At 37.8% G+C, this 18,216-nt stretch overlaps 1 protein-coding gene and 2 long non-coding RNA genes across 10 annotated transcripts in view; 2 read left to right on the plus strand and 1 right to left on the minus strand.

The window, feature by feature from the left end:
- The window catches only part of Fhos (Formin homology 2 domain containing), a 45,992-nt gene that overhangs the window by 11,089 nt on the left and 16,687 nt on the right, over nucleotides 1–18,216 (plus strand). For 2 of the 8 annotated variants that reach the window (XR_016270093.1, XM_089468998.1), the window contains exons 1-2: nucleotides 2,293–2,531; nucleotides 16,435–16,822. The exons of 5 other annotated variants lie outside the window; for them this stretch is intronic. Coding sequence is in view for 2 of the 3 variants with exons in the window: in XM_089468998.1 (XP_089325124.1) it covers nucleotides 16,634–16,822 (189 nt within the window). In the remaining variant the exon portion in view is untranslated. Of the gene's footprint in view, nucleotides 1–2,292; nucleotides 2,532–16,434; nucleotides 16,823–18,216 lie in introns of those variants that run through there. One more of the 8 variants, XM_089468997.1, reaches the window with a different exon arrangement.
- On the plus strand, nucleotides 5–14,442 carry LOC149269056 (uncharacterized). The gene is made up of 2 exons (XR_016270094.1): nucleotides 5–333; nucleotides 8,481–14,442. It is a non-coding gene; the product is annotated as an uncharacterized LOC149269056 (long non-coding RNA).
- On the minus strand, nucleotides 2,581–3,727 carry LOC149269057 (uncharacterized). The gene is made up of 3 exons (XR_016270095.1): nucleotides 3,551–3,727; nucleotides 3,257–3,493; nucleotides 2,581–3,167 (listed from the first exon to the last, which is right to left on the minus strand). It is a non-coding gene; the product is annotated as an uncharacterized LOC149269057 (long non-coding RNA).

Consider the following 18,216-nt stretch of genomic DNA (forward strand, 5'->3'; position numbering starts at 1 on the left):
CATGTCTATCTCCCCCTCTCTCCCTTTCCCCATATCTTTTTCTTTTACACACCCTCAACATATTGCAACAATTTTGATTTTGGCAACCTGCCCGGCTCGTTACGTTATCGACTGCGCGTCGCCAGAGACGCCCACGCGTGTGTTTATTTACCAAAGCAATGCACTAACTAGTGGCGGGAGTCTCTTGGCTATGCCAAGGAATTTGAGACAACGATATTTTGTCACATCTAGCGTCCGTTTTCATTTTGTGACTAATGTCAAGTATATATTCTAAATTTATTTATAAATCTCTCAAATATGACGAAGAACCCAACTGTATGCCAGGTACGCCAGGTGAGCTATGCCATACCATTTGCGAATGTGTTACACAGCGTAAGCGATCTGCGATCTGTAAGTGGGATATGCCAAAGGGCACACCCAATTCCTTATCTCCTGCATCTTCGACGAGCTGCCAAGTCTCAAGTGTGGCCCTCACTCCGTGAGTCACAAAGCGCAGTACACGAAATGCGGAAGAGTCGAAAACGTTATCTTAATTACATGCAGGCGGGCGGGCAGGCAGCAGCTCGAACTTGAAGTCGAACTGGAAGTTGAAGTCGAATTCGGTTACAGAATTCTTGCTTCTGCTCCAGTTACGAACTCTTTTTTTTCGGCGAAATGGGTCAGAAGGCAATTAGCATGTAATCACAGAGCGCAGAGAGCAGCGAGCTGAGCTTTAACTGTAAAGCCGACAAAGGTTAGCGCCGGCAGCGGCGGCGTCGGCTTCGTCGGCGACTTCATTAACTTTGCCTTGGCACGAAACAAAAGAAAACGAAAAAAAAAACTCATAATGATTGCAAATATTTATTTTGTTTACGCTCTTGCGCAATTGTCTTGACCATAAAAAAAAAAAAGAATGAATAAAACTGAAAGTGCATTCAACTCACAGAATCGTCGCCTCTCCACTGATTGAGTCAGTGAAATCATTTCGGCCATAAAAATAGATAGCTGGCATTGATGCGTGAAAACAAATACCCAAATTACATTATAAAAGACATTTTGTTTCAGCTCGCACAGCTGCCATTTGCAAAAGCTAAACAACAAAAGTTCGTGTGTAAATACGCAATTGTCTCTTTCAATGACATCAACAGTCGTAGTTGTCTATCTCGCTCACACTAGCTAGATGAGTCACACGGCCTGAACTTCTTTCTGTACTGCGGCTCAAGGCTATTTATTTATTTCCCAACGCAAGAGAAAAAAGACTTACTTGTACAATTGCATATCTTCATTTATGATAAATATTTCCCATTTGAGTAAACAACTGTTTAAAAATTTGTCCGATAAGACGTCAAGGGAATTTCTGAAAACTGAATTTTTGTCATACACTTAAGTCAGTCAAATATAAATTTAAGCTGCATACATATGCATATGCATATTATTTACTGCTTTGTCTCTTCACTTTTCTTTGCTCTCTTATACAAATTCTGCAGTTAATAATAAATAAATATTTGATTAAGGCTTTTAAAGAGTCTATAACAATTAAGCTTAACATACATGCACGTATACATATGCACATTACTTCTTTTTTCTTTCGCTTTATGGCATATCATATTCCTCTCAACATTTCCCTCCGCTCTCTTCTAAAATCACATCACTTAATCCACACCATAAGCATGCAGGCAGCCACCCTTGTAATGTTAAACTCAATTGCCAATTCAAACACTTCACTCTCATACACACACACTCACACACACATAAGCGCACACAATTTAAAGAGCAAAATGTCCAGCTAATGATAGGCTAACGCTCAATCAACGATAAAACTAAATTGTGGCACACGCGCCTCCAAAGCTCCGAGGCGCAGCTATTTATAGCTCAGCTGCCAGTGCGAGTGCGAATGTGAGTGCGGGTTCGCCTATCAGCTGCAGTCTCAATGCACGTTCAATTAAAAAAGAGCAACAACAATAACAACAACAGAAAGAACAAGAATAGAGTCTTGCAGAAGGTGCAGCGAACGCAAACTCACCTGGCCACTAAACACGCATCGTTGAGAGACACACAGCCTGCAAAACTCACCACAGCGTTCCAACCTGCCTCAAGCAGCCTAACATCACGTTAGCGCTGGCGTCATCTACCTTTTGGCTAGCCAAGGTGGCTACGCATTACGTTACGTTACATTACGTTACGTTTGCTCGCTTCTCACTTGTGCCTCTTGCACATTTGTCGCTGCGCCGACGTCTTCTTCTTTGCCGCCGTGGTGTATTGTTGCTTTGACGATTTTGGCGCTTCGTGGGGCCCACAAGCCGCACGACAATATTTGTGGCTTTCAGTTGCTAGCCGAACGCGCTTATGTGTGGACGTGTGTTTCGGAGAGAGTTGAAGTCGTGTGTAACACTCTAACGGATATTCGAGCTGCCGCTCAGCTGCGCGCGTCGCGCTCTCGTCTGTGTGTTCGTCTTAACGCGTGTGTTTGTTTGTGTATATTTATTGTTGTTGCTACCATTGGCAACAGCGTTTATTAAGTATTTAAACTGCATTAGTGGCTAAGCAAATTGGTAATTATTTGCGTGAAGAAAAAATAAAACGAAAAGAAAAATAAATCGAAATATATACAAATATTTATTTCGTCAAATGGCGTTAAATAGACAACATTAGCAGCCAAATGAATTTGTTTAATTGCAATTTATTTTCAATATTGATTTTTTGCGTGTCACTGTGTCAGTGTCAATGGACAACGAGTTAAATGAAGTGCTTAAAACTTTAAAGTCTTCATGGATGGCTCGATGTGGGCGCCTCTTAAGGTTTCAGTGTCAGTGTTTCTGCATGAAAAGCAAAAACAACAAAATAATGGGAAATAACTGCGGAGAAGAGGCAATGCAACAACAAACAGCTGTCATCGATTTGGTTGTTTTGTCTGCACTTCCTCTTTGTCAACTGCTTCGCCTTGTTATCATATGCAGCACTCCTGCAAGCTAAGTCTCTCTCTTTCTTCCTCTCGCTTGCTGTCTCTGTTTCGCTTGCTCCTTAGCGATGAGCTCGTTCTTTCGTAGGAGACATAGAGCAAATGTTAAAAATTGAAATAAAAAACCCAAACGAAAATCCCAAAACCGGAATTGTGCAAATAAATCTCGATATAAGACTTGGATGGGCCACTCTGTCTGCGTTTCCTGCTGTTTCGTTTCGTGTTGTGACTGGAAGATGAAGAAGAAGAAGAGAAAAAAAAGCAGCACCATCAGCAACAGCATTGGCTATGAGCCTCGTACAAGGAAGCAAATCTTACGTTGATTTGGCATATTACGAGCACAGAAATATTATTTATTTTCACCCATTAACGAAATTGCCGTTTGCCTAGGGGAACTGTCCGATCGAGCACCGTCTCCCCGCCCTCTATTAGCATCTCGCTCTCTCTCTCTCCCACTCTAACGTGTTGGCAATTTGCTAGACAACGCGAAAGTTTTGCAGCTCCTAAATGGCTTGAGTAGAGCTGGGAACTGCAGCAAAAGCGTCGCCTCGTAACCTACAAAGAGTAAATTAGATATGGATGTATGTATTTGCCAGCAAATTACCGAAGTACCTAAACAAGAGCAAGCACTGTTCCGAATTCCACTGACTTTCAACTAGACATAATTGCATTATCAGGCACATGACCAACTGTGCTACACAGAGAACTTCCGCTCTCTTCCCCCTATTCTATCCAGGCGCTGCTCTCTTAAGCCAAATCTTCTGCCAGCTGCACACACGAGCTCCAGCATTTACTTTAATATGCAAATAAAGCTGTGGAATTTATAATGGCAAGCAAAATAAAACAACAAACTGAATTTGCTGAAGAGAGTCGACGGCGAAACAGTGTGAAGCAAGGGGCGGGGGCACAAGGGCATAAACCCCATTTCAGCGCTAAGTACGTACATAGTGAGTGCCACTAAAAAAAGTGCCTCTATTTAGTTATAAAGAGACGGCGAGCGAGGAGAGTGGTAGAGAGAGACAGCAATAATTTAACAGTCCGTTAAGTTAGTATGCGTGCAGAGCAAAGCTGTAAGTGCAACAAAAACTAATTTGATGGCAATCGAGACAAGTGAAATCTTTCTCTCATAATTTCTGTCTTTTCTTTTATGGCGACAATCATAAAGTACGAAAATTTATTGAGTGGGAGAGGGAAGGCGACATGGCAGTTAAATAAAGCTTTGAAATGGGAAATCTTTCAAAAGAAAGACATTTAACAAAGATTTGCCAGGCTTTCGCATGCACATACTTCTAGCAGGCACTGCACCCAAAACGTAGTTACAATTTTAATTATCTGTCAGCGTAATCTCTGCCCAGGCGTTCGTCGCGACGCCGACTGCGCAGCTGACGTGCCAACGGCGAAACACTTCAGCTTTAGCTGCAGCCGCAAAGGCAAAAGCAAACTCTTCTTTATTTTTTTTACTTTTTACTTTTATTTTATTTTTATTTTCTTTTGCTTTGCTGTGCTTCAGCAGCGCTAATCCAATTTTTTTAATTGTGCAAAGAGCGGCGAGGTGAAAGAAGGACAGAGAGCGCAAGAGTGATAGAGAGAGAAGCGTGTGGTGGAGAGCGGGGTTGCACTGAACTAAGGAACAGTGAAGAGCACTTGGCTTACACTAACTACGGTAAGCCGAGTGTAAGAGTGGGAGAGGGAGAGGGGCAGAGTGCAAAGCAACTAGAATTCGCAGTGTGCATTATTATTGCGCTCTACTGTATTTGAAGCACATTTTCGTTTCTCTTCTTTTTCTTTTCTGTTTGTTTGTTTGTTTGGTTAGTTTTGAACGTTATCTGTGCTGCGCTTATCTTTCAACTGAGTTTCTTACTTAGGCTACAGTTGTTGTTGTTGTTGTTGTTGTTGTTGTTGTTGTACAGACAAAGTCAAGGTGAGACGCGTTCTAATCTCGTAACTCCGGTTCTCGAACCCCATGTCAAATTAACTTGAATGACGAACTTTATGGCTCGCAGAGTTGTTGTTGTTTTTTCGTGTATATTTTTTGTTGTCTTTTCAATTTGTAAGCCGATTTTTGGCCCTTTTCAATTGTGCGTGGGAAATCGTTTGTGGCTTACATAAGTTTAATCTATGCGAAATAGCCAAACTTAATTTGTTTTTCTCTTTTTCGGCTCATTAGCCAACAATGAAGGCGCTTGCAAAAGCGCATTAGCGTGTAATTTGCTTTTTGCATTTCTTTCTTCACAAATGTATATATATTAAGCCATTATATATCATATATAGTATGTGTGCTAATAATGAAAGTGTTAGTATGTGGCTGTATATATGCCACGCCCCTTCGCAATAGTTGCTGCCTTGCGTTCACAGCTTGAACACCCTGCTAAATGGTATTGAGGTCAGTTGTTGCTTGTTGCACGCCACCACTAAAGCACCAGAGCCATATCATCGGCCATATCTTTCCATGTGGTATATCCATGTCGGGTATTCGCTACAGTGAAAATAGAAATGAAAATAAATAACCTATTAGCACGAAGGTCTTTCTACTGTTTATTGATTTTTTCACCACTGCATTTTCCTTCTTTCTTCTTACTTTCGTTTGACATAGATCGTCTCAAGAAATTTTCTAGTTCTTTAACATTGAAAAAACTTAAGCATTTCCACTTATAGCTTATATATATATTTCTATATATGTACTTAACGATTATTCATATGGTGCTCCATCTCTATTATTCATATATATTTTTTCTTGTGCTTTCGAGCTCATTTGCGTACCTTATGCTTCTTCTTCTTCTTCAAAATGTGGGTCAAGTGCCCGCTGGGCGGCGGCGGCGACTACTTAGAATATTTGTATCTTGTAATTTGTCAATGTTAAGAATCGTTCTTGATTCTCTCTGCTGCCCTAAGCCAAAATTCTAGTTTCCAAAATGACATTAAGTATCGGAAATCGAAAAAGAACGTACAAGAATTGTATTGTAGATAAAAGATATTTCTACTAATTATATATAATGAGTTTTGTGACATATATAGATAAATTTAATGTGTTCATGTCAAAGATGTACTATAAAGATAGATATAGTGATATATATTTGTATCATATACATATATTATATTCAATATATATCAAATATTTACATATTCCTATAATATACTCCTCATTTTGGTAATTCTTACTTCTACTTTATGCTTATCTTATTAACCCATAAATAGAATCCATCAAATGTTTTAGCATCTTGTTTTTGCCTTTCTAAAATATTTATGGCTGCTGCTTGGATTTCTAGTTCCTAATGCTGTTAATTATATATCAACAAGACTTCTTAGCACCCAGCCCAGATATTTGAGGGGCTCAGCCTCTCTTTCTTAGAACGTCTTAGCTTTGGCTAATGAAGTGATAACTCGACATTTGTTGGCTTTCATGGCTTATCAGTAAACTTCAACAAATTTCTGTGATTTTTATCGCCTGTAAAAATGCCTTCTTCAATACTTGTAATAAAAGTTGATTATGCTACGTTGTTGTTGCAGTTTGAAACTGTGGAAAAGACAACATAAAACGCAAAGCAGTATGATTGTGCGGTCAATAAAAAAGTTTATGGCAAGAAAAGTGACCGTAAAAACAATTAAGTCAAACGAAGTTGTTCATTCGGCTCCAAATCGATAGATATCGAAAACTTGGGAACACGGGCCTTACTCATCTGCCTTAAAGCTGAAAACAAAACTGAAATTGGTTTCGGCCAATCAACGAAGCTATTTCAAAACGATTTTGCGGTTTTTCTCCGCTTTACGCAAAAAAGCAATAAAAATTATTACAATGCATTGAGTATCATCGAGTATCGAATATCGAGTATCGAGTATTATGCGAATATAATGGAGCATTGCGTTTATTGATCCGCATTGCAAAATTGCTGCGACCTTGAGACCGGGGGAAAAAAAGTGGAAGATATTCGAGTATAGAGTGAAACGCTTCATAATGAAAGAAATTTTGTATAAGCATGCAAATTGAAATATCGTGAGGTTGAATAAGGCCGAGATCAATCAGAGAGCTTTAACTTCTTTGTATTGGGTGTCAAGATGATGGGCATATTGTAAGGGACAAAGAGAGGTGTCAAAATGTGTTAAAGGGAGGTCACTGAGCGAAGAGAGCCAAATGAATGGTATATCCCATTACATATAATATACCTTATAGATAAGGAAACACGCTCTGCATGGACTTGCATTACCAATAATTCATTGAACTACTTGCAAGAACCCTTATCATATAATATTTCATTTTTTAGATTAGGAATACGATTAGAAATTTGAGCTGTGTGTTATACATCAAACCTTATCGTCAATTATCATCATGAATCAGCATCATAAACCATAATTATCAGTGGGTCATTTCGGACAAACACCTCCATACATAAGCATACATTTCGAACAGTTATTATCTACCGTTATATATTCAGTATGAGAAGCGTTCCAGTCACAGTCTTTGTGCTGAAGTCGAGCATATCAATCAAAAGCCCATCAATCTCCTGCTCCCATATAATTTAAGACTCTCCTCGGCGCAATCAACTCCATTTGAATACGTGCACAAAGTTCGTATGCGTTTCGAATTTGTAAACGATAAAATTGCATTTCAAATCAATCAACCTCAACTTGACCTTGCCAACGTAGCTGGGCCATAAATTTGTGAACGGTCTCTAATCAAGTAGCAGCTGTCAGGTTGCCAAGTTGCTGCAACACCAGCAGCAGCTACCTCCACTTGCAACTCGTACAAATTGCAACACATTTTTCGCACTCCTCCAAGAAAAATGAAAAACGTTCGAGAAATACCCAAATGCCATGGCGATTTATCAAATGCTTTGCAACATTTGTGAACGCCTGGGCATGAAATCTGCATAAAATTAACGCCGCGTCACATTAGGCGCCTGACCATTGACCACGGCCCATTGACAGGCCAGCGGGACGGTTTAACTGACTGAACGGCGCATCGTATCAGGTCTGGCTCCAGCAGTCTCTGGTCGAGTCGGCGATCGAGTCTGGCCAGCTCTCTGGTCTGTCTCTAAATATTTATCATAAAATTCAATAAATATATTATGTGTGTGTGTGTGCGTTTATATTATGAGTCGTCAGCATTTGATTTATGTCCGAAAATGCAATGCTGCTGTTTGATAAGAGATTATAGGGGGAGTGATGGACTAGCAGATGCTCTCTAGAGCATTAAATATGCATATTTTGAGAGTTACTGTTTGAGTAAGTTGTATTTGAGTTAGAGTTGAAATATCTTAACTGAATATCTATATTTATCGATAATATCATTTATCTATAATATTATTTAACTGTTGCATTGCTGAAGACCAAAATCTGTAATAACTCTGGGATATTGATATCTATAATAAAATCTACAAAATATTTATCCTCTCGAAAGAAAATATTGATATTAGACTTATAGATTAACCGATATACTGCATCATAGATTTTCTAAAAATCAGTATACCCGCATCATCAATGATCCTACAAGGTATATATATACAAATTTCCAAGCTTTTCACTTCTTGTCTTCTGTTCACTGAAGATGCAATCGAAATGGAAAGACCAACATTCAAGCTGGCAACAACCCGCAATCAACAATCAACAATAAACATGTGCAATTTATCATGGCTTAAAGTGAAAACACGCTCAAAGAAGAAGAAGAAGAAGAAGAAGAAGAAGCAGCAGAGAAAAGAGACGCATTAGATTTATAAATGATATAGAAAATGATGCTGGCCGAGGCATTAGCTGGCTCATTAGGTCAGCAAATTATAAAGAAATTCCGAAATTTGGCTTTTAGTTGCAGCTGCAGTCGAGTGTTGAGCCAACAGTTTCTGATATTCCTATAAATTACCACACTTTTTACGTATCTCCTCCTCCTCTTCTCTTCCGTGTTCACACTGCGTATGATTAATGCGCTGCGATTTCGTCATAGAAAACTATCTAAAAAGAGAACAAAACAAAATAGCTATTTGCTAAAAATAACAGGGGGAAAACATTCTACAAATATTCCAATTCAGAAATGTGAAAACTGTCACACATAAAAATTGAAAATTATAAGGGTGGGGAGGGGGGTTTTATGGGGGAAATGTAGGTCATTTACCCAAAAGTTTTGTCAAACACTGCCAAAAACAAAACAACACAAAACACAAACAACAAATAAGTGAAATAAATGTGAAACCGATTTTTGCTTTGCCTTTATTATTACGTTGATTAGCGGGCCTTAAGATTGTTGTTATTGCTGTTGTTGTTGTCATTTATTGTTGTTGCCTTTTTTGATTGCACAATCGCTTGCATCGTGGCCAAGTTTTTTGGCCCAATGCAATCAAAATATTAGTCACGCACTCACACACCGTCAACAACAACACACACACACACACATTTGCTCCACTAATTTGTTGTTGTGTGTGTGTGATATTTTGTAAGAATTCATGTCGCCTGCATTAAAAATAACCACAAAATGTCCAAGAGCAGATGAGTTGCAAGCGAGAGCAGGAAGATCGAAGACGGAGACCTGTGAACTGGGCTAAATAACGAGCTGTTATAAATACATACATATATCTATTTCTATCAAGTTTATATATATAGATATAGATTTACAAATTTAGAAACACATAGAAAACAAGCTGGCAGATCTATCAAAATGACCAAATATTTAACAGGTAGACGATGTGTCTTTTATTATTCTTATATGACTTTGCCCATCAAAATTGTCAGGTAAAAATATTTCGTCACATATTTTTTTCTTTCTTGCTTTCCTGAAATGCTCGTAAATATATTTTGAGTGCATTTATACACTTGCAGTGGGCATTAAAAAATTTGAATGTTGCATTTAAGGAGCCATCGTGTGGGTCATAAAAAGATATTATATATACGAAATTAAACCACAAATTGATTTTGCGTATCATTAATGCAGATATTGTAAAGGTAGACAAACTTATACAAAGGTATACAAAATCTGCGGTTCAGATGTGCAAAATTAAATTGCGGTTAACGATTTGGCTACCTGTGCGAAAACATTTCTCTGTGGCCTGATTTTTTCTTTAAAATTGAATCGTTTTTAACAAATCGCATCAGTTTTTCCTCGAAGAGGAATGAAGCTAGTGGTGTGTGATAAAATTCGATTGAAGATTCAGTTATTCCCCACAAATTTAATAATATAATATTCAAGATTTGTTTTCCATGAACCAGTTTACGAAATGGAACAAGCTCGTCTTATGTGTTTATTCCGTTTATTAGCTAAATAAAATGATAAAACGAAACTTATACGTAAGACGAACTAGTTCATAGATAGTTCCAGATCTTTCTATAGGAAAAATCTGGAACTAGCTAAGAACTTGATAAATAAACTTATAATATTTACTCTAAATTTGATTGAACTACCTTTTGTCTTTAAATACACATTTCTGACTAGTTCTCTTAACCGTGTTTTTTGTTTTTATTTTTATATACCATAACCTTCCTGTATTTTTTATCTCTTTTTCCAGTTTTCTGTTAACTCTTAAGACCCATTTTCAATCTTGACTCCAATTCTTTAGGCACATATGTATTTCTGTTGACTGTTATAATCTATTCTTGCTAATGAATTATTTACACTATCTCACATTTGATATCTTCTAACCTAATTTGGTTTTATTTTTCTTTCTGCCCATTTTTCATGGATTTTTCTATACGTGAAACACTTTCATCTTTAAGCTGCATAATTTATACAATTTTTTTGTTTGAGTGCCACATGCTCCACAAAGCCATTGTGATGCTTAAGTGCTACCGTTTTATGCATATTGTGAATGCAGTTTCGCCCTCTTCAACTCTATCCCTGTCTCTCTCTCTCTCTCTCTCGCTCACTGTTTGTCTCCCTCTCTTTTGTTATGCATCCTGCATCTGTGCAGCATTAGCATATTTCTATTTACTTATGTTTGCCTTTATATTGTATATATCGAGTGTTCTGTTCTTGCTGACCCCAATCCCACAGCCTTTGCAATTATCACTTTGACACTTACTTTGACAATAGCCTTAACATTAGCTTTAAGCCTAGGAAGTGGCATTTCAACACGTCGCACTCATCGTTTCCGTTTGACAATTTGCTATAATTAACTGTGAACCGTTTTAACTGCTTAGCCAAGCTTCTTCTACCTCTTCAGCGCTCTCTTGAAATTCTTGGCTCATAGCACGCATACGAAATCAGTTAGCTCTCCCTTTCTCGCTCTCTCTCTCTCTCTGTCTGTCTCACTCTATAATAAATCAAATGTCCAAGTCCAGCTGGGCACACGCACATTATGCATTGGCATGCCGAGGCATGAGGCGGTCGGGCTGGTGGGGGGAATATGGGACTTTGGGATCTATCTATATAGCGCGCTGCAACTGCGTCTGTGGCAGCAACAACGTGACACAATTTTCTAGCACTCCGTGCGGCACAAACTCGTTTCGAGCCCTATTAGACGAGCTGTTGTTGCTGTTGTTGTTGCTGTTGTTGTTATCCACTTTTATTGGCAGCTGAAATTATTTTTAAATGCAGCCGCTTAACAATTTTATGTGCTGCATTCGTTCAATCGTCATTCAGTCAGTCAGTCAAGAGGTCAAACAACTTTTTGTGGTCACAAATTGTTAACCCAACTCCCCCAACCACGACTCTCTCTGCGTCTGTCTTTCTCTGTGTCTCTCTTTTTCTCTCGCTCTCTGTCTCTCAATCTGTCCCTTTTCTTAGACTTCTCTAATTATTTGATCATTTGCTTTGTTTGTTTGTTTGCACCTTTGGTAAGGTAAAAATGCATATGCTTAACTTGGAACTGCCTGCCTTTCTGTTTCTATCTCTCTCTCTCTCTATCTCTCTCATTCTGTGCACCTTCTAGCTGCTGCTGCTGCTGCAAGCATGACAAATTGTCTTGGAATGTGCCTCGTTTTCAACTGGCTTTCAGTTATTGTTATATTTCTTTACCCTCTCTATCTCCCTGTCATTCTCTTGTCTTCTCTTTCTATACATACATTCTGTTCTGCCTGATATATGTGGTTCATTTCAAGTTCATATCTTCCTCAAAAATATTTGCTAATCGCTCAAGCGCAACTCGTCTTCTTCCAGATGTGATTTTTTACTGTTTTCTGCGAATATTTTAAGCCTATTTTAGGCTGTTGTTTTTTTTTTTATGTCTTTATTTGCGAAATCGATAAGTATCGAAAATTGTTTGTTTTATTTGTATGTTATTTATGTCTATATCTGAACTCTTGTCCATTTCTGTAGACATTTGATTGCAGATAAGACAAGCCCAGTACAAGAATTCTAATGAAATTTAACTGGAAATCAAATTGAACTTGAAAATCAAACCAGAGACAAGACACACGTGTGTCTCATGTTGCGTATTATATAATAGGGACAGCATGCTGAGGTACTAGAAATTCCTTAGATAAGCCTTAGAGTGTCATAAAATAGCTTATCAAATAAATTTTCAGACTTAAGCTAAATCTTATACTTATTTAACTAGAATTTGTTAGAATTATGCTTAAATGAGATTTTGAGTCTAACAAATATTTGTTAAAACTATTTGCATGCTTATTCCTAGATTAGAGTGTCACAAAATGTTGGTATTTGTTTTTCTAGATTGCTTGATTTGCTTCTAGCTAAATGTAAGAGTTTCTTAGACTGTTTGCTAGCCAATTTGTTTAGTTTAGGAGTTGCATTAAGATACAAAGATCTGACTGGCTATCAGCAAAAAAGACATCAAAATTATTTTTATTAAATACATATTTCTCTTGCCTGGTTGAATCAGATGGGGAAACAAAGCAAAGCTATTTGCTGATAAAAACTTCCTGTTGTCATGTAACAATGTGACATGTAACAATGTGAATGTTATGTTTGTTATTATCAAATCCACATCTATTGTCTATGGACGAATTGTGGGCGTGGTCACACACAGTAGCTGTCAATTAGTTTGGCTTGTTGTAAACTTATTAGCCAAAAGCAAGAAAAGCAATATGAACAAAAATTTACATAATTGATGGCACACAATCAGGAGCTGCCAGAAGAAGAGGAAGAGGCAGCAGCAGCAGAAGAAGAGTAAGCCAGCCAGCCAGGTAGCCAGGTAGCCAGGCAGGCAGGCAGGCAGCCAGCCAGCCAGCCAGCTGTAATATTGCAACATGCAACACAAGAAGAAAAAAAGTGAAAGTTCATTTGGCCAAGTCAAGGCGAACAGACAAAGAGGAGACCAAAGAGCCGTAGCCAAAATGTTTCCTTGAGCCAGCGGGCGGGTTTCATTAACTGACAAGTACCGTTAACTTTTTGGTTGTGGGTGCCACCAGTCTGTGTGTTGCAAGCAGTGCTGCTGCTGCTGCTGCTGCTTGCAACATTTGCATAAATTATTTACCATTTAATATGGCCAACAGAAATTGTCGTCATTTGTAACTAAATATGCGACATTCAACTGCAACAACAACAGCAACAACAACTTACAGCAACGTTTACTCGCCACAACTATCAAAATTTATTTAATTTCATTAAATTTTTGCACGTTGCCCATAAGGAAGTTGGCCAAATATTCAAAAAGCGTTTGCCACTTAACAATTTTTTTTGGCCACGTTTCAAAGCCCTACAAATTAGCCCAGGCAAGTTCCGCTGTTGTCCATATGCGTGTTGGCCCTTCTGTCTCCCTCCTTTCACTCTTTCTCGCTCTTTCACTCTCTCGCTGCCTCTGTGAAAGTAAAGCTTCCTCCATTGAAAACTTATTTTCAATTTCGTTTGGCAAAAATGCCGAAGCCAAGAAATATGCTGAAATGCAAATCGAGCTGCTTCTGACTTTCGCATGATGAGAACAAGTTGTTGTTGTTATTGTTGCTGTTACCTCCTGTAAACCACTTTTGACACACCTGCCCACAGCCAGCAGAAACCTGGCAGCAGCAAATAAAGAAGAAGTGTTTTAAAAAGTTATTCAGATAGAATGTGAAGAGCGAAGCTAGAATACCCTACAAAAAAAGAATACCTTGATGTAGTGCAGTGAGCTAAGCCTGAAAATGTTTGGCAATGGCCAAAACTCTGAGCAGCCAAGAGAGTCTTATGAGATAGAAGAGAGAGAGAGAGAGATAGAGAGAGTATATACAAAGCAGAAATTGGCAAAGTTGTTTTTTATGATAACTATGAGGCTCTTCACTCTATTCATGAAAGAACAAGTTCAGTTCTACTTGAAGAATAATTCCTTTACACTGAATTTATATAATGTTAATCACAACTTCCTCCACATATTTAGTAACATAATCAAACTACCCCATGGCTCTCGGTTAAAAGCGTTAAATACCGCAACGGCAGCTGCCTCTTTCGGCCGCTTGCCCTGCCTTCATTTTAGCTTTAAACTTGGCTTTTTGTTGCGTGTTTTGCGCGCACTTCCTTTGCCTTTTCTCTCTTTTTTCCTTTTTCTTGCCCTTTTCTTTTTCGTTTTTTCCTGTTTCTGCTTTGAGAACCCTCGACACTTAATGACGTGCTTTTGTTTTTTTTTTTTAATTTTTTTATGTTTTTTTTTTTTTTACTATCGCATTTCTCAAGAATTTCTCAGCTCCAACAGCTGTTTACGTTTGTTTAACTCTTTATTTAATTTTTTGTTCTTCTATCTCTCTCTGCTTCCCTCTCACTATCTCTCTCTGCCTCTGTCTTGTTCTCTCTTTGTTGCGTAGAGTACTTTATTAGCTTTTTATGGTTTTCGTTTTAATTTGTGTTTCGCATTCGCTTCGCAATGAATTATTGCAATTAAGCGCAGTTTGTTGCCTTATCCCTCTCTTTCTCTTTATTTTGTGGCTTTTTAAATGCCGCCTTTACAGTTTTTTGTTTTGCTATCCGAGTCAACAAGTGGCAAGAGTTAGTGGCAAATATTCATGAAATTATACGTTAGCATACAAAAATTACAAAGCGTTTGGCTTTAATAAGCGGGCCAAAACTACTCGAACTGGTAATAAAGGCCATAAAAAAGATTTAAAGCTTTCTGTATAGAATTCCAATTTGGAATTTGATTTATTGTTTATGAATATTTGTTGTACTTAAGCAAGAGCCAACAAGTTAATTGTAGCTAAGCTTTAATTAGCTTCCATTTCAGCACCGGCAATGACTCATGCATAAAGTTGTTTATGGCAATTCAAGTAGTTTTGATTGGGGTTCAGGAAATAAAAGAGCCAAAAGTAGTTTAGCATAAAAATATTAAAGCATACACATAGCCCAGAGTAATCATTGTGAAAGCTCATTAAGATATCATTGAAACCGAGAAAATCTGTTAAAAGTTTATGTCGTAAACTAATTTGTAAGATAGTTTTATGCTGTAGCTTTTCAATTGGACTAAGCACAGGAGAGCATTGAAGAAAATTTTAATGGAAATATTTATTAATAAAGCTCACTGGGCTAAGAAAGCACAGAAAATAATAATAATAATTAAATAAATAATATATATGCATTTAAGCTGTCTTTTCTGCCTCTTACTATTTCCTATCTCCTCTCTAAGCTTCCTGGTTCTTCATTTCTTTCAACACATTCCCTTGCAGTGCTGTAACCCTTTGGCCAAGTTGTGTTGCCCAACCATTTTTAGACCCGCCACGAGTTCAATGTCAGTTAGACAAGTGCTCGGTGTCTTTGGGGGGCAGTTGGAGCAGAGCTCATTAGAGTCACGTTATAAGCAATTATGTGGCACAAAGAAGCCAGCGCGGCAGTCAGCCGGGCAGCCAGGCAGCCAGGCAACTGGTCATAAACCACAGACGAGCAGCAACACCAATTCAAAGCCAGACTACAATACATAACGAAAGACCAACAACAGCAACAACAGCAAAGGCAACAACAAGAAGAAGAGCAAGAGCAAGAGCAAGAGCAACTAGTACATTTGCATAAACAACTTACGCACATTCCGACAGCCATTTAGCGGTACATGAAGAGCGCTTCAAGCCGCTGACTTTTGTCTGCTTCTGCTCTTTTCTCTTTGTCATGTTTTTGGTATTTTTCTTCTTCTTTCTTTTCTGTTTTTGATTTGCTTTTGATTTTGATTGGAAGCCAATGGGCTATGCCAGCTGAATGTATAAGAGCAGGATTGGGAGAGGTAGAGGTCGTTGTAGAGTGAACGGGGAAGTGGGGTTTGTTTGGCGAACAGCAACAGGCGAGGCTGTTAACTGACATTGAATTGAAAGTTACACAACCGTTAGTCGTCGCTGAAGGCGATGGTGGAGGAGGGGGAGGAGGAGTAGTAGAGCAAAAGCGAACCAGAAATCAAGGCAAATATTTACAGAGAGCGATCCGGTTCGCATAGCAATTATATATGCCACATGTGTGTATATTACGATTAGTTGTTGTGTGAGAAGTGGGCGTGGCTGGAGCCAGCAATTTGCAGCGTTTAGCATAAGATTGCGCAATGTGCGTGTGTGTGAGTGAGTGAGAACGACAATTATGCAACGGATTTATAAATTCCATTTTGGTCTGCACAGACATCAAAATCAAAATTAAAATAAATTGCAAGCAAACAAATCAAAATGTGAAATGTTCATTCCAGCTGAATATAACTAAAAAAATACTAAAAAAAAAAAAAAAAATCAAAAAAAAAAAAAAAACAACTCAGTGAAAATGTGAATAACTGTGAATATTTAAAGTCAAATCAGCAACGTATCGCATTTGCCCAAAGAGAGAGAGAGCGAGAGAGCAGAAAGTACTAAGAGCTGATAAATCTCAGTTGAACATTTTCGTGCCGCAAAATGATTGTGAAAATGGAACCCGACGAACTAATCACCCTTCGTGTGCAGTATCTGCTGGACAGCGATCCGCTGTCGGCAACCACCGCCTTCCCGATACCAGTGCGTGCCCCGACGTATGCCTTCGCCACCACCATGCCCCTCTCAACGCAGCTGGCCACCATCTTGAGGCTGCTCAATGCACCGCAAAGCGTAAGGATCACAATAAACAATCAACCAAAAATTTCCCATTATTCCAGCAAATATCCCATTACACACATACTTAGTAAGACTGCAAAACAAAGCAAAACACACCAAAAAAAAAAGTACTCTGCTTGATTTATCTTATCTGCATCTTCCACGTTTCTCTTTTGTTTTGAGTTAGCTTAAACGCTATTTGACTTTACTTATTTTTTTCTTTTCGACTTCGACTTCGAGGGAACAATACTTTGTTTTTTATATACTTTTTTTAATAGCTACTTATGAGACACATGCCTAGAGCTTATCTACAGATATATAGTATAAATGTATAGAGCTTATAGAGATTAAATTTTTTGCATAGTTTCTGGTTTTTTTTTTTTTATTTTCTTTTCTTATTTGTGGCGCTGTAGAAGGTCTTTTATATACTGTTATAAGACTAGATTGCGTTTATCGTTTATTTCGACTACTAGTCTAAAACTGGATATGATATGCAACACTAGTTATTGGGAAAAGTAAATGAACGTTGATTAAAAAATAAATTAAATAAAAATATATGAGAAAAAAATAATTTAAAATAATTTAGTTATAAAATATAAATATTTTTATGAGTATTATTCAGTATATATAAATGCCATACTTAATCCGATAAGTTTATAAATATTTCTTATGTGTGCCGACTTTTTAAAGTCAGTATTTCTTAGACTTCCCTTTGTTTTATAAATTTTTGTTTCGCCTATTTTGCTTCCCAGACCACACAATTTACATAGCTTGTCTGAGCGCATTTGTCGATTATATTAGATATAAATATTAATGTATATATATTATGTGAGTTTAAATTTTGCATAAAACACAAGTTCAAAGTCATAAATTTCGCATGAAAAGCAAAGATCAAAGAACTACATCATATGAACATAAACAATAGTTTAAAATTTAGCTAAAAATATAAATGACAACGATTTTGAAGGTCAAAAGCAACACTATTTGCGCTCAGTGTACTCGTTTCCATGTGATGGAAAAACCATAATGAATAAGTTTTCAGAGTAACAGCTGATCTATTTACATAGCAATAATTGATAAGTATAAACAATGTCTGACACATGACAGATGAACAAATACTAAAGATGAGATAATAGGAAAAGACAGTGGAGAGTAGTAAGAATTCCCGGAAAAGTTTCTCGAATATATAGTCATTGCTCTAACTGAAAGTTTAAATGTGACTAACTTTAACAATACCTATGCCTAGATTACAGGGTATATCAAGTTGGTTTGCCCAAGACTCTAGTTCAGTGAACGATATGCTGCAGTTCTAGCTGCCACTTATTATATTTTATTGTTCTTAATATTTAACAAATGATGCATTGCAAGCAGCTGAGCTGAGTTGAGGTTGAAGCTGAAGCTGTGGCTAA

The sequence above is a fragment of the Drosophila arizonae genome, chromosome 4 (assembly GCF_054131065.1).
Source record: "Drosophila arizonae isolate 15081-1271.41 chromosome 4, UAZ_ARI_1.0, whole genome shotgun sequence".
Lineage (NCBI taxonomy): Eukaryota > Metazoa > Arthropoda > Insecta > Diptera > Drosophilidae > Drosophila > Drosophila arizonae.